This window comes from Sus scrofa, chromosome 6 (genome assembly GCF_054392235.1).
Source record: "Sus scrofa isolate SSC_HxYL_T2T_F1_AM1 chromosome 6, Sscrofa_HxYL_maternal_Yorkshire_Landrace_v2.0, whole genome shotgun sequence".
In the NCBI taxonomy this organism is placed as follows: Eukaryota; Metazoa; Chordata; class Mammalia; order Artiodactyla; family Suidae; genus Sus; species Sus scrofa.
The window spans coordinates 11,403,534-11,419,550 of NC_139388.1; the positions used below are offsets into that span (position 1 = coordinate 11,403,534).

At 42.1% G+C, this 16,017-nt stretch overlaps 1 protein-coding gene and 1 long non-coding RNA gene across 21 annotated transcripts in view; one reads left to right on the forward strand and one right to left on the reverse strand.

The window, feature by feature from the left end:
• The window catches only part of ADAMTS18 (ADAM metallopeptidase with thrombospondin type 1 motif 18), a 476,216-nt gene extending 467,343 nt beyond the window's left edge, over positions 1-8,873 (forward strand). For all 19 annotated transcript variants that reach the window (XM_084959538.1, XM_084959530.1, XM_084959544.1 and 16 more), the window contains 2 exons: positions 421-568; positions 6,876-8,873. In XM_084959538.1, coding sequence (XP_084815664.1) covers positions 421-568; positions 6,876-6,991 — 264 coding nt within the window. In that variant the 3' untranslated portion in view covers positions 6,992-8,873. The remainder of the gene's footprint in view (positions 1-420; positions 569-6,875) is intronic.
• LOC110260911 (uncharacterized) lies at positions 512-6,933 on the reverse strand. Of its 2 annotated transcripts, XR_014805425.1 has the most exons (5): positions 6,870-6,933; positions 6,150-6,252; positions 3,987-4,175; positions 3,455-3,534; positions 1,274-1,434 (listed from the first exon to the last, which is right to left on the reverse strand). It is a non-coding gene; the product is annotated as an uncharacterized LOC110260911 (long non-coding RNA). The 2 variants fall into 2 exon arrangements; XR_002344488.2 differs by lacking the exon at positions 3,987-4,175 and having other exon boundaries at positions 512-1,434.
• Positions 8,874-16,017: the final 7,144 nt, after the last annotated feature.

The following is a 16,017-nucleotide window of genomic DNA, read 5'->3' on the forward strand; positions in this document are numbered from 1 at the left end:
CCAAATTTTGAACTATCCCCTCCACAATTATATCTGCAGAGATTGCCTGAAATTCTTTAAATACTGTGATGAATTGCCTAAATGTGCCTGTACTTGTTTTTGCATTCTTATGGCAGCTTCTGTATTTCTGGAAGCTCTCTTCTTTATGAGTGTCTTAACAGGGAGACACATACACTTGGGGGAGATAGAAAGCATTTGCTTAAGACCCTTCTAATCAGATCGAAAGGCTCCCAAGTGCTGGAAGAGACTCAGTAGACCACAGGCACATGTGGCTGGCTCTAGACAATCCCTGTTTTATTGACAGGCATCTGGGAAATGTCATGAAGCACGGAGATTCCTTTCATCTGCTGTCGCTGACCTCAGAAAGGACACCATCCCCGGATCGTTCCTGACCTCATTCCCCTTTTCCCTCTTCTGTAGTGCACCGTGACCTGTGGAGGAGGGGTCCAAACCCGATCAGTCCACTGTATTCAGCAGGGCCGGCCTTCCTCAAGTTGCCTGCTCCGGCAGAAACCTCCAGTGCTACGAGCCTGTAATACAAACTTTTGTCCAGCTCCTGAAAAGCGAGGTAAAGGGCCCCATGCACCAGTCGATTTTAGTACCATACAGAGTGTTTTTCAAAAACCCACTGTATTTGATTGTGCAGCTTATGCCTTGCACAACGCTAGGGGGTGCCATTCACATCGTCTACGTGAAAAGCGCTACAGAGAAGTGCACAAGGCACAAATCCAAGGCAGTTCCTGCTCAAAATCATCTTGTTTGCATGGACATGCAAGGAATGTTTAATTCTATAATAAGGCTTTTTGATCAATCTTACTTTGAAAGGATGAGACGGTAATCTTGCAAGTCCCCTTTTTAACACTAAGCTGAATAAAGTAACTACCATGTGGCAGAGATTATGCTACCCCATGGGGATGCAAGAATAAATAAGAATTGCCCTCAAGGAGCTCACATTTTAATTGAGGCAAGAACTAAATCACAATTACAGTGAATATGCATTATCCTAGAACTACATCTTGAATGTTTTCTTAGCTCACGTTAGGTCAAATGAAGTATAACACGTGCTGATGGAAAAATGGGAAATTCAGTTATCTGAGTGAACCATACTGCTCTTTACTAGTCCAACTTATTTTAAAGTAATCTGACAAACACCAGGAAATATGTCTTCAGCTTAATCAGACTTCTTTGTGCCAAAGAATCATTTTCCATCATGTACCTGCTGATTTTTCTTTTTATCCAATCACAGCATTTTGAAAACTGTCCAGTCTCTTACCCCATGTTTTCCAATTTGTGGTGAATCTGACTCAGGCCTGTTATTTCCTCTCCACTGTCCATATCACTTCCATCTCTCAATTGATGTTGTTGTTTATCTCCTTCTTAGAGCCTTAGGTCCAGGCATCAATTTTCTCTCCTCTGCTGTTTCTCCTTTCTTGTCTGAGATTTAGACAACACAACAAAACTAGTAATATAGCACTTGCTCAGAGCAAGATCACCTCTAAGGCAATGCCAGAATTCTACAAGCACACAGTTTTCCTTAGCAGAAACCTTACAGGGAAAGAAGCAAGTAGTCATATATTCTCAGACTGACTCCTCTTTTCCTCACCATCAGTGGTATTTCATTTCCACCCTTTACTGTACAGCCACAGACAAACCCAAACATACAAAGACTCATTATGGAAGGCCACACATAAAGGGCGTGCCTCCCCCCCAGTATTTCAGACAGGCCAATGGCCAATTATGAAAATTGCTCAACAGTATGTACTTCCTGGCAGGAGTGTGATGTGGGGAGAGTCAAGGGCCACGTTAGGCTAAAGCAGTGGGGAGGCCTTTGTTGTTAGTTATTATTTTGTGCACCCAGCACCACACATGGCACTTTGTGGCATTCATCATATGTCAAATGAACAAATGCAGGAATGTATAAATAAATAAAAGATTGAGTGTTAAGTACTCTTCTTTTATCCCTAGAACTTTCTATGGATAAAAGAACACGGCAGGGTCCTATTCTTAAGCTACGGAAAGCACAGTGTCTCAAAGAAGGAGGAAGACACAACAGCAAATAGAAGAGGTGGCGTGTCAGCAGTGTTATAATGGTGGGCAGTTCTAGCTGGTTTGCAGGGATGCTGCGAGGTTTAAAAAAAAAAAAAAAAAGGAGGATGTGGGAGAAGGCTTCCTAGAAGAGGGACTTCTCTCCACACCTCTTGACTGAGTCAGGTCTCCTTTTATGAAGAGGAGTAAAACGAGAAAGCAAATAGGAAGACACAAGTCCAAGTGTTTCTTTCTGGCCAAAAATTTGGCCTAAAGTTTTATACGAAGATTTCCTCTCAGTTCCCCCATTCCCATCCCAAATGTAAGGAGAGTGGTGTACCCACACTGCTGCCCCCACAGGCTCCCCCTCTTACGTTGCTGGCCCGATGCCTACTGGTGGAAGGGATTTGAGAGTATTTCTTGGACCTGAGTCTTCAGGAAACATGAATGGGCAGTAAGTGCTCTCATGATGACATAGGGAAATGCTTTCAATTCTCTAAATACTCTGAGACCCCATGGCCAGGCACTGTGAGAGTTTCAGAGATGCAGCCTTGCCCTCAAGGAACTTAGAGTCACATGGAAGTGTCAAGGCATTGTAGTAATTCAGACTGGACCCTAGAGATGGCATCTGCCCACATTGGCATCATCCTGTCTTCCAGTACAGCCAGGAAAGGTGTGCCATCTCCCACACACCCACCCATGCTGGCAGCCAGTATAAGGCATTCACTTTATACCATTGTCACTGTGGGATGCTCTACCTAGAGGTCTTCTTTGGATCTCCACTTTGGGGACCACCCCTGAAACTTGGCATTACACATATTTTACGTGTAAAACTTATTCAGGAAAGAGGGAAGCCCTGGGCAGTAACACCCAGAGACTTCTTGGTCACACTGCACTGTAACTGGTAACACAGACTGCAAGATGCTTGGACTTGAGACTAGTGGGATGTAGTTGGAGACAAGTAGACTCTCAATTATTGACAGGCTACTCCTCATGGAATCTCATGTCTTAAAGAGGGGGATGGGTGGACAGCATTCACTGTACAATGAATGTACAGAGCAAGGACTCTGAATTCATAAAAATGGATTTGAGTCTGCATTATGCCACTTATTATGTGGATGTGGGCAAGCTTTTAAACTTTCTGAACTATTTATAAAATAGAAAAATAACGCTTAGCTTAAAATTTTTTTATTAAAATGTAGTTGATCACAATGTTGAGCCAATTTTTGCTGTACAGCGAAGTGACCCATATACATATCTTCCATCAGCTTCTATCCCAGGAGACTGGATATAGTTCCCTGTGCTGTACAATAGGGACCTCATTGCCTATCCATTCTAAATGTAACAGTGTGCATCTACTAACCTCAAACTCCCAGTCCATAAAAGGTTACTGAGAATTAAATAAGGGAATTCCATTCTTAATGCTTACCTTTTTAGTGCTTACTGTGAACCAGAAACTGTTCTGCTGTCTGATTGTAGGTAGAACGGTGGGCATTTCCACCCTCCTGTCTGGAAACAAACAATGAACCAACCAATGCATATACAATGTCAGACAATAAAATAAAAGAATAAAAAGAGTACATGGAAAGAGAATGATTGGGGGTGAGGAAGAGGTGGGAAAACCCGTTTAGATAGAATTGTCAGGCCAGGCCACTGTGACTATGTGATATTTGAATAGAGGCCTAAATGTGACATAAGGGAAGGTGAGCTATGTCTTTATCTAGAAGCAGACTGTTCCTGGCAGAGGGAACAGCAAATGCAAAGGCCTTGAGACAGGAATAGGTAAATCTGATGACAGCAAGAGAGCTGGACAACTGGAATGGGGTGAATACAGTGAAAACGGGTAATGTGAGATGCAAGTGAGTGCGACAGAAGCCAATGGAGAACTTGGAGCAGCGGTGCAGGAGGACCTGACTTGTAGGAGGGTCACTGGCAGTTACAGGAAGAAGAGGACCAGGGACCTAGAGCAGAACAATGACTTGTCTACTCTTCAGAGAAGGCAACTCCAACAGTCCAGTGAGGGGACGAGATTCCACTAGGACAACGGCCATGCTGGAGTGGTTGGGTGCTGGGTGGATTTTGAAGATCAAGCCGATACTATTTGTCAGTTGTTTGCTCCACAGGACGTGAAGCTCACTCGAGGGTCATCCCTAATAGTGTAAATAAAATACCTGACTCAGAATAGGAGCCAAAGAACCAGCTATTAGTCGTCATTATTATGACCATAACCAAACACAGAACTTACACTGATATCAGCGTGAGACATCTCACATCTGCTTCCCAACTTACGTTTAGCTTATAAGCTGCAGACACCTGCTGAAATTCCATTCTTATCTCAAAAGGGTTAAGTGTTGATCAACAGTATAGTTAGGCTCGTGCTTTTAGTGGTCTGTTTTTATCCTGTAGTACTTTCCCGGCACCCATAGGGTAATCTCTGCCATCTAAATAGACACTAATCCAGACATACATTCTGATGGATCAGGGCACATGCTAAGGGACTGAGGTGTAAGACTGTGTACAAATATATATTAAAAATAATTGGAGTTCCCTGGTGGTACAGCCAGCTAAGAATCCAGTATTGTTACCGCCGTGCCTCAGGGTCAATCCCTGGTTGAGGAACTTCCACGAGACACAAGTGTGGCCAAAAATAAATAAATAAAAAGAATCGAACTTGAAGATACATACCTATGTAGACAAAGAGACTCTTCATTTCATGTCTGGCTTGTATCTCTAATACATCCTACACTGGTCTCCTGGGGCCCCACCTCCACCCCTGTAGAGGTCCCCATTAGGTAACTCCATTCTTCTAGATGCTTGGGTCAAAAGCCTGTAGTTACTCTTGCTTCTTCTTTTTCTCTCATACCTTTTACCAGCCTGTCAGTAAATCCCCTAGACTCTACCTCCAAAATATATCCAGGACTTTTTGGAAAGAAAATAACTCCAGGAGTTCCCGTTGAGTAGACACTCCTGAAAAGTATCTAGGAAGATGCAGGTTCAATCCCTGGCCCAGCTCAGTGGGTTACAGACCCAGTGTTGCCATGAGCCACAGTGTAGGTATCAGATACAGCTCGGATCCTGCATTGCCATGGCTGTGGCATAGGCCTCAGCTCCAGCTCCAATTCGACCCCTCGCCTAGGAACTTCCATATGACACAGGTACAGCTGTAAAAAGAAAAAGCAAAAGAAGTAACATCTCCATTTCATCCTTATCCCCAGTGGTTTGAGTTGGGTACAGGGAATTCCGTTTTTCAACAAATACTTCTTGAGTAGCTACTTTGTGGCAGGTACTGGATGTTGGGAACACAGCAATGAAAAATGTAGATGAAAATCTCTGCCCAAGGGTTTTTGCCCTCTAGAGGGGACCCAGACAGTAAGTATTCACATAATAAGATGGGTAGCAATAAATCCAACGTAAAAAATAAAGCAAGGGAGGGAATAGGGAGTCCTTCCTGGGAGACCAAGGAGCTTGCTATTTTCATAGAGGGGTCAGAGAAGGCTTTTCTTGATAGGTGACCTTTGAGCAGAAACCTAAGGTAAATGAAGAGGAAGTGACCCAGATATCTTGGGGGAACCAGATCCCAGGGCCTTGGTCATTTTAAGGACCCTATCTTTCCCTCTGGGTGTATGGCATCCAATGGGAGAGTTGGGGGCAGAGACACGACATGAATAAGCTTCTATTTTGAAAGGATCATTGGGGCTCCTAAGAGACTGAGTTTGTATAAAAGGGAGGTTTGGGCAGAAGAAGCAAAGCTTAAGGAAGGAAGTGTGGGCACTTCTGAATCATAAAAAGATGGGCTACAAATTGGGAGCAGCAGGAAAAAAAGCCAAAAAGCAAGACCCTCGAGTGCCCTGTCCAAAGGCACAGAGGGGAGTCGCTGAGGGATGAATTCAGAAGGGAATTGATTGGGTGCCGTGGGTGGCGTGGGGTGTGGGATGTGTTGAGGGTGACGGTGACTGAAGGCTTTCACAGAGGAAGGGAACAAAGCTCCAAGTATGAACATTTGTTCCCCTGTGGGGTAGACCTTAAATATCATTTGAAGAGAAATCCTTGAGAATCCAGTGAAATGACTGGGCCCTTACTCCTAAAACAGGCATTTATGTTTATATAAAGAAAAATTTACTTACCAACTCCTGTGCTGTCTTTACCACCTGAGGCCCTTCTGGGTAAAAATCTCTGTTGCCCTGTGTTCTGCTTCCAGTAGATAATTGCATCTGTTATCTTCAACAACTAAAGAAGTAAGGAGAAAAAAAAGATTGATGTGGACTTAAATTTATGTATTTGCAAATTTGCCATGAGATTTTATTTAAACCCACACAGAATGTTGAAGCAGGGCCTTCAATCCAGGTGTCCTGACTCCCAGTGTATTAAGTTCCTTGCTCCCCAAAGTAGCATGCCTGGACCAGCAGCAGCAGCCTTGGGGTGCTCGTTAGAAATAATCTCAGCCCCACCCCAGATCTTCTGAAACAGAACCAGTGGTTTAACAAGATCCTCATGGGATTCCTAATGTGCTGGTCTAGGGTACTTGCCTTGGGGACAAAATAGTAACTCCTGGGATACGGGAGAGATTCTGGCATTAATCTCAGGCTGGATATGACTTTTTTTTTTTTAAGCATCCAAGTTCTCCACTCCCCCAACACCTCTTTCCATTTTGTTAATGGTCATAGTCCCTTTTGGTGTCTCAATCCTGCTTTCCTGACCCTCCTACCAAAGTCCTAGTGTATAACGATAAGATCCACTCAGGAGCATAAGGCAAGGTAACCCAACAAAGTCTTTGTTCTAAGTAGGCCCTCACCTTAAGAAGAAGGCTGAGGACCTATCCTAACGTGCTGAATATGTTCTCTCACCCTTAGAGGATCCATCCTGTGTAGATTTCTTCACCTGGTGCCATCTCGTTCCTCAGCATGGTGTCTGCAACCACAAATTTTACGGTAAACAGTGCTGCAAGTCATGCACGAGGAAGAGCTGATCTTGACTCCCTCCCAGCCCCAAAAGGGCCAGGGTCTTACCTCTCAGTCTCCAGAGGCACCAGCCACCTTTCCATCAAGAGCTGCACTCTGCACAGCACTCATGAGCAGACCGCAGTGTCAGAAGCGCCCGGCTGTCAGGCCCCCAAAGCACATGGTACTCAGAAGCACTTGAAAACAAGAAGCGATGACACATCTGACTCACAAAAACATAAAACAAAAAGGCAACAGCTTTGATTTGCACTGTTACATGAAAGAAGTGATGACTCGCGATGAGACAAAACAAATTTCAGTTTTGACAAAGTGAGACTCTGGTCAACGCCGGGACGGACCCTCCCCCTGAAAACGTCAGAGGGTTCTATGACCACCACATCTGTTTTGAAAAGGTCATTTAAGACTTCAAGTCAAAGACTGAGACTTGGAGCAATGAAATGTGGATCAAACATGCTGCCTAACTGTTCCTTGGAGCTCACAGTTTGACCAAAAACTGTGGACACTGCAAACCAGGAGTTATACAGATGCCAAATGGTGCTCGTGACTGTGCTTGCTGCTGGACTAGCAAGCTTCATGTCCTGTTTATTTGGGTGTGTGTGTGTGTGTGTGTGCGTGCGTGTGTTCTGTATTATTTTGTTTAAAGTATATTCTGCTTATAGAGAGTCTCCAAGACCAAAATTCACAATTGGAAAAGTGTTCCAAGGAATATTCTGAAAACAGGGCAACACAGTCTAGTTAAGACATCTATTTAATTGCAATTCACATTCTGGAGAAAAGAAACAAAATACAAAACTCATATGGAAGGCAAACATTGGTGCCCTACACAGGAATCGACCTCATAATTTTTGGTGCTAGCTGAACAAGTACACAGGAGCCTCAAGTCCCTTCTTTGGGAATCGGAATTTGGGAGATGTTCATTTCCAGTAAAAATCCAAGAGGAGCTAAATAGCAGAATAGCCTTGTTTTGAAAGAGAGGAGACCAGCATTTATAAGGCTCCCCACATATTATCAGAGATGCTTGGAAAATTAAAGGCCACTTGTGGTTTTCTGCTACCAGCTGACATGTTTAAATTTGCCCTAAGATTTAGTTAATAAGAAAAGAATCAGTGGTAGTAGAAAAATTCATGTTTTCTTACTATGTGAATATTAATAAATCATAATATGCCTCAACCCTTTAAGCAGTAAGAGTGCTTTATGATCTTTCAGATGGTATTTTCAGTCCTCAGAAGCCAGCTGCTGGTAGGCACTAATGAGCTTAAAATTGTTCTCAATTGGAAAAACACCACACTATTTTGCCAAAACCAAAGTAACTTGCAAGACTGTGTCCTTCTGTAGTTTTTGTGAAATGTGGTTATAAAGGGCATATTTATATAATTCTACTCTATTCCTCAATTTCTTTGATGAATGTAACCCAATTTTACTACTTTAAAAGTCTCAATTCAAACAGGGATTTGCCAGCTCAGCACAACCAACGAGACAGTGGTTGGTTAAATTTAGAGCATCCTTTGTTCCGTACTAACTGAAATCATGCATTCTCAAATCTCAGAAATAATGATTAGAATATTCTCTCTGTCTCCTTGGCTTGGCCTAGAGTAGTGGCCAAATTGTCATTTAAAAAAAAAAAAAGTTCTGCATCACGTCCCTTTGTCCCTCTGATAAATTGCAAGTTCTTTGTTTCCTTATATAATTATCATTTTATTATTTTATGGAAAAATTAATTTATTAATTAATAGCCTATTCTTATGTGTTTCACTTGCTTCCCTAAGTGATATTAATTCTGAGGAAAATGTTGAATAAAACCATGGATTATAGAGAAAAGTCAAAATATATGTGTAATATTTAATTATTTTATAAGTTTTATAATAAAATGCTGTTTCTTTGTCTTTGAAACTTGTTAAGTTCTTGAATAAATCAGTGAGAAGCTAGCTATTACCCAGTGGATTAAAGTGTATATAAATGTTGATTAGGCATCTTAAAGAGGGAGTTCCCATCATGGCACAGTGGTTAATGAATCTGACTAGGAACTATAAGGTTGCAGGTTCGATTCCTGGCCTCGAACGGTGGGTTAAGGATCCGGTGTTGCCATGAGCTATGGTGTCAGTTGAAGACAAGGCGTTGCTGTGGCTGTGGTATAGGCTGGTGGCTAGAGCTCCAATTAGACCCTTAGCCTGGGAACCTCCATATGCAGCTGGTATGGCCCTCAAAAGACATAAAGACAAAAAGGAAAAAAAAAAAAGGAATCTCAAAGAGTGGAGTTCCCGTCATGGCTCAGCGGAAATGAAACTGACCAGTATCCATGAGGATGAGGGTTCGATGTCTAGCCTCAATCAGTGGGTTGGGGATCCAGTTTTGCCATGAGCTGTGGCGCAGGTCACAGACTCGGCTCAGATCCCACATTGGTGTGGCTATGGCAAAGGCCAGCAGCTATAGCTCCGATTCGACCCATAGCCTGGGAACCTCCATATGCCGTAAGTGTGGCCCTAAAAAAGAAAAAAAAAAAAAAATACAGAATCTCAGAGTAATTTCTCAAAAAGTTGAGAAAGGTTTGGGGAAATATATTAATAATTTTTCTTATTTAGAAGAAAATTATAAACCACCAAATTCTGGGATGAAATACATGACATTTATCATTTTATGAAGACACTGAATTATTTTTTTCTACTCTCAGTGGTCATGTAATCATTTATTTATGACAGTCATCCAAGTTATTTAGATAAACCCACTATAAATGTAATTGGTTTTCTATCTCTTTCCGTTTTTTCCTCCTTGAAAATCTTTTTGCAGGAAAAAAAAAAAGTGGGGAGGGAAAGGAGAGGGGGAAGGAAAAGAAACTAATAAATTAAAGAGAGAATTGTTCTTAGCTTTTCCAAATTTTGAATCTTCAGACCAGAGGAAAATAAAACTGCCTGGTCAACATAAGTCCAAATAAACAATAATCAGTATTTTTTTCTGCATATGTTATGTGTGTGTCAGCATAACTTTAAAATATGTCGAGGAGAACTTTTAAGTAAACGATTGCTATTTGGCAGACATAACAAAGAAATTATGGTTAATAATGGAAAATGGAGTAGATGGCAGAAGAGGGACCTTTCTACTTTCGACCTTTTGGGAATAAAGTGTTATTAATAAAAGCAGCCATACGTTATCGCAGCTAATCCTCACAGCAGCCTAGTTAGGAAGATGCTATTATCATCCCTTTGCACGTGAGGACTGGATTCACAGAGATCCGCATATTTGGCCCAAGAGCACATGAACATTAGCGACGGAAGAGGACTCCAAGCCAGGTCTGTCGGGCTTTAAAAGTTATTATCACCTGGGAACGATTTTTTAAAGAGAGAGAAGGCCATCTAGGCCTCAGAATTCTATTAAGGCCCCTGAGCTGCATAAGAAGAGAGTCTGACAGTAAATGAATTAACGAAGAATTGAGGGCAGAGCCGGGATAATTTAAGGTGGGGAACTGGGACGGGAGGCAGTACATTCCCGTTTAGCCCGTCTTTTCAATAGAAAATACTTTAACACTTGTTGCATACTGTCTTTATTCTCCAATAACTGCCTCTCTCGGGGAGGGTACTGTCTCCTGGGCAACAGACCTCAGTGTCGGGAGCCAACAATGCCAAGTCCGTGAGGATGAAGAGAGAGAGTGACAAACAGCACTTGGCATGGATGCTGTATTACCAGCTGTGGAAAAGGATAATGTCACAGTAGCGTGTATCATTTAAGAAATGGTTTATGGGAAGAGTTCCCATTGTGGTTCAGTGGTTAACAAATCCGACTAGGAACCATGAGGTTGCGGGTTAGATCCCTGGCCTCGCTCAGTGGGTTAAGGATCCGGCGTTGCCGTGAGCTGTGGTGTAGGTTGCAGATGTGGCTTGGATCCCGCATTGCTGTGGCTCTGGCGTAGGCTGGTGGCTACAGCTCCAATTCAACCCCTAGCCTGGGAATCTCCATATGCTGCAGGTACAGCCCTAGAAAAAAGACCAAAAAAAAAAAAAAAAAAGAAAGAAAGAAAGAAAGAAATGGTTTATGGGGAGTTCCCTGGTAACCCAGCAGTCAAGGACTTGACATTTTCATTGCTGTGGCTCAGGTCACTGCTGTGACATAGGTTTGATCCCTGGCCTGGGAACTTTCATATGCCTCAGGCATGGCCAAAAAAGAAAAGAAATAAATGGTTTATGGAATTAACAGCATATAAAAGCCATTATTGCCAAAAGCAATGTAGAAGTCTTCTTGCTAACGTCCTACATGGGTTTATTTTAGAGACCAAAAAAATATTTATGCAGGGGAGTTCCCACTGTGGCGCAGCAGAAATGAATCATGAGGAAGCATGAGGCTGCATATTCCATCCCTGGCCTTGCTCAGTGGGCGAAGGATCTGGTGTTGCCGTGAGCTGTGGTGTAGGCTGCAGACACAGCTGGGATCCGGCGTGACTGTGGCTGTGGCTGTGGTGTAGGCCGGCATCTGTAGCTCCGATTTGACCCCTAGCTTGGGAACCTCCATATGCTGCAAATGCAGCCCTATAAAGCAAAAAAAAAAAAAAAAAAAAAATTATGTAGATTCCATGTTTTGTCTGCCTTACCTTATCTTTTCCATAAGATCTTAAGTTGCAACTGATGCTGAGGCAAAAACAAACAAACAAAAAAACAAATTGATTTAAATGTATCTATTCAAAAAATAAAAAATAAATGTATCTTTCAACTAAAAATGATGTAATCTAAAGAAAATACTGATTAAAAAGTAAACTTGTTATAACTCTGGTAACTAGAAAATATGTATTATTTCCCAAAAACAAAGCAAATAAAAGCCTACTAAATAGGATTAACATTTAAATAAATTGTAGCAACAGAAGAAAAAAAAACCCCATCCAAAAAGGGCACAAGACCTAAATAAACATTTCTCCAAAGACATATGGATGGTCAGTAGGCACATGAAAAGAAGCTAAGCATCACTATTATTAGAGCCATGCAAATAAAAAATTACAATGAGGTTTCACCTCACACTGATCAGAATGGCCATCATTAATAAGTCTACAAATAACAAATGCTAGAGAGTGTTTGGAGAAAAAGGAACTAAAAACAGAATTATGATATGATCCAATAATCCCACTCCTGAGCAGATATCCAGACAAAACTGTAATTCTAAAAGGTATACGCACCCCTATGTTCATAGCAGCACTATTCACAAAAGCCAAGACATGGAACCAACTTAACCGGCCATTAACAGATGAATGAATTAAGAACACGTTGTCCATATATACAATGAAATATTACTTAGCCATAAAAATGAATGAAATAATGCCATTTGCAGCAACACAGATGCAATGAGAGATTATTATACTAAATGAAGTCAGAAAAGGAAAGATAAATATCATATGATATCACTTATATGTGGAATCTAAACTACAACACGAATGAACCTATCAACAAAATGAAGACAGATTCAGAGACAAAGAGAACAGACTTGTGGTTGCCAAAGGGGAGGAAGAAGGAAGGGGCAGACTGGGCATTTGGGGTTAGTAGATGCAAGCTATTACATTTAGAATGAATCAACAGCAAATTCATACTGTATGGCACAGGAAACTATATTGATTCTCCTGGGATAAATCATGATAGAAAAGAATATTTTTAAAAGAATTTATTTATATGAATAACGGAGTCATTTTGCTATACAGCAGAAATCAGCATAACATTATAAATCAACTATAATAAAAAATAAAAAGTACAGACAAGTATAAAAAGACACCAAAAAATTAACTTTAAAAATAAAATATACGAGTTCCCATTGTGGCACAGCGAAAATGAATCCAACTGGGAACCATGAGGTTGCGGGTTTGATCCCTAGCCTTGCTCAGTGGGTTAAGGATCCGGCGTTGCCGTCAGCTGTGGTGTAGGCTGCAGATGCGGCTCAGATCTGGCACTGCCGTGGCCGTGGCGTAGGCCGGCAGCTACAGCTCTGATTAGACCCCTGGCTTGGCAACCTCCATGTGCTGCGGGTATAGCCCTAAAAAAAGCAAAAACAAAACAAAACAAACATATATATATATATGATTTCCCTGGTGGCAGGTTAAAGATCCAACACTGTCACTGCTATGGCATGAATTCGTTCCCCAGCCCAGGAACTTCCATGGGCTGTGGACACAGCCCAAGGTGGTGGGGCGGGGGGGTCAGTAAAGGAGTTCCGATTGTGGCTCAGCAAATTAAGGACCCACGTGGTCTCCCATGAAGATGTTGGTTCCATTCCTGGCCTCATTCAGGGGGTTAAGCATTGCCACAAGCTGCAGTGTAGGTCGAAGATGTGGCTGGGATTTGGTGTTGCTGTGGCCGTGGTGTAGGCCAGTAACTGCAGCTTCAATTTGACCCCTAGCTGTAGAAACTTCCATATGCCACAGGGGCAGCCATAGAAAGAATAAATAAATAAATAAATAAATAAATAAAATTTTCAATGAGAATAAGCTGTTCCTCATTCCTCAGGAATACTCAGTTCAGCATCACTAAGCCTAAGATAAAATTTTCTGTCAATAGGATTATTTTTGTCTTGAATGCCGATTCATATCTATACATAACAAAGGCAAATTATATCCATTTAATTGTACCTGTGCTGATGAGGTTAGACAGTGAGAGTCCTAAGTGACTTCTGTTCAACAAATTTTTGTGTAGAGAGAAGCCATTAGGAGAAATATCCAGAACGTGTTTTTCTAAATGCAGCCAGTTATTTGTTAGTTTCTGCAAAGCAAGAGCCAACTGCCTCACCCATGCACACAACTGGCATTCTCTTTGAACATTATGAGAGATCCTTGTAAAGTATTTCGAAGTGTTTTCCTCAACTCTTGTTTCCTAACGGAAACGGGTGAGTTCATAACCAGATCATCGGGTAGTGAGAAGTAATGTGAGCAATTGGTGGTTGGTGGCAAGGACCAGGGATGCCCACTGATTGTTCCCAGCATGCTAACTGGGAAGAGAAAGAGGCACCAAGCTCTAGGAAAAAGAAATCCTATAGGGCATTTCCCCTTAGCTCCCCTGTTTCTTTCTACCCCCCCCCCTCTTCTTCCTTACATGGCCTGGGCCTCCTGATTTAGCCTTCCCTGCCCCATACAGGTGAGGCCATCACCTGCCATTACCTGGTGTTGGAAAGCACTACTTTGCATCAGCATGTGGTACCCTAGAATCCTCCATCCCTGTGACTAACGGACTTTCTGAAACTGGTGTGCAGTTCAAAGAGTGGCACTTTTGCTGTGTTGACAGTCAGAGCCCTGGAGGAGACGGTCTTTGATGATGACCCAGGGCCAGGAGCTGTTCCTGCTGAGGACAAAGCCCAGACTTGTTTTTCTCTTCCTGATTCCTCCCTTCTCTTCTTTCCTGTGGCCGGAACACAGGAAGGATGGAGCGGCCCCGTCTTGGCAGAAGGCCTAGGGAGTCTACCATTCTTGCAGACTCCTGCTTCACATGCTAGAAGCGAGCCTAGTATCTCCCATCTCTTAGAAAGAAGGTCCTCCATCCCCTGCCCCATTCCCTTTGAAAGGCAAGTTGTATCTAGACTAATTCTTGGGATACTAGTCTCTAAATAATCGGCAACATTATCATCACCTAAGGATATCTTACACATAAACTTCCCAGGTCCTATTCTAGGAATTTAAGTAACCTGGAGGTAAGACCTGGACATTTCTATTTTAAAAGGCCTTCAAGTTTAAGGACAGCTGGTTTGGGAACCACTGGTCAAATAAAGAAGTGCCTTGTGTCTGTCTGTCTTGTGCAGGCAAAGGAAGCCCCTAGGTACCATGCCCTCTGGCACAGCTCTGCAATGTTCTGGGCCAAACTCAGCTAAGAATGGAGGGCCACTGGCTTACTCTCACTCCTTGCATGTGTATTTCACCTGGGAAATTCTTGTGACAGTCCTTGATGGGTCAAGAAAAGGATACACGAGCAGGGACAAGTTCCCTGCTCACCTTTCTCTTCTCATTCATTGCCAAGCATGTCAGTAGCGTACAGAGGGGTTTGGTGGGCAATGGAACAGTAGGATAGAGAGAGGTTGACCATTTCTCTCAGTCATGTACCCACATGCAAGAGCTAGTGTACTGCTTTTTAATTCTTTATAAGTGGGAGGGCATACAGTAGAGAAGCCAGTGAAATCCCCATCAGAAAATGTCTTCTGGCAAATCATTCCTGAGGCTTCTATTTTATTTTTATTTCTATTAAAGTACAGTCAATTTACAGTGTTGTGTCAATTTCTGCTGTACAGCATAGTGACCCAGTCATATATGTATATAGACATTCTTTTTCTCATTGTCTTCCACCTTGCTCTAAAGGGACTGGATAGAGTTCCCTGGGCTGTACAGTAGGACCTCATTGCTTATCCATTCTAAAAGTAGTAACTTGCATCTACTAACTGAGGCTTCTTTTGTGTGTTTGTGTGTAAAGAAACCCACAGTGCAGGAAAAGAGTGGTATTCCTGAGATCCAGAACCAAGACGGAATGAAGCCTTCTGTCCTCTTTCCCACCCAGTCATAGGTGCCAAAAGGTGAATCAATCATTTTTATGAATTACCCCAATTCTCACTTCCTTACACATTTTCAGAAATGCATTGGCAGAGTTAACTGAGTGAAAATGGTAACTTTAGCTTCTGCCCAAAAGAAGGCAAAACAGACAACATCTTTGATAATAGAGGGAAGAGCTATTAGAAGGATGCTTTGGAGCCATGCTAAAGAAGAAACAAGTTAATTTCATGGTTTGTGCTATTCTGGGCTTCTGATTTTTCTTGTTTAAGGGCTAGTTTTTATTAATTTACAGGTTTTTGTTCTTAAGACTGGTTCCAGATATTAAAAAGGAACATGTCTATTTATATATTTGCATCATTTTACAACAATGAAGGAATAATTGTTATTGTATTCAGCAAACATCTGCCTTTGTTATGATGCCCACATTGTCCAGAGCTGTTATTACTTGCAGATAGGCCTGCTGAGGAAGCAAACTTTTCACATTTTCATGGAGGTTAGTATTTGTTTTCACACTAAAAGTCTCTCTGACGTACAGTCACACATGTA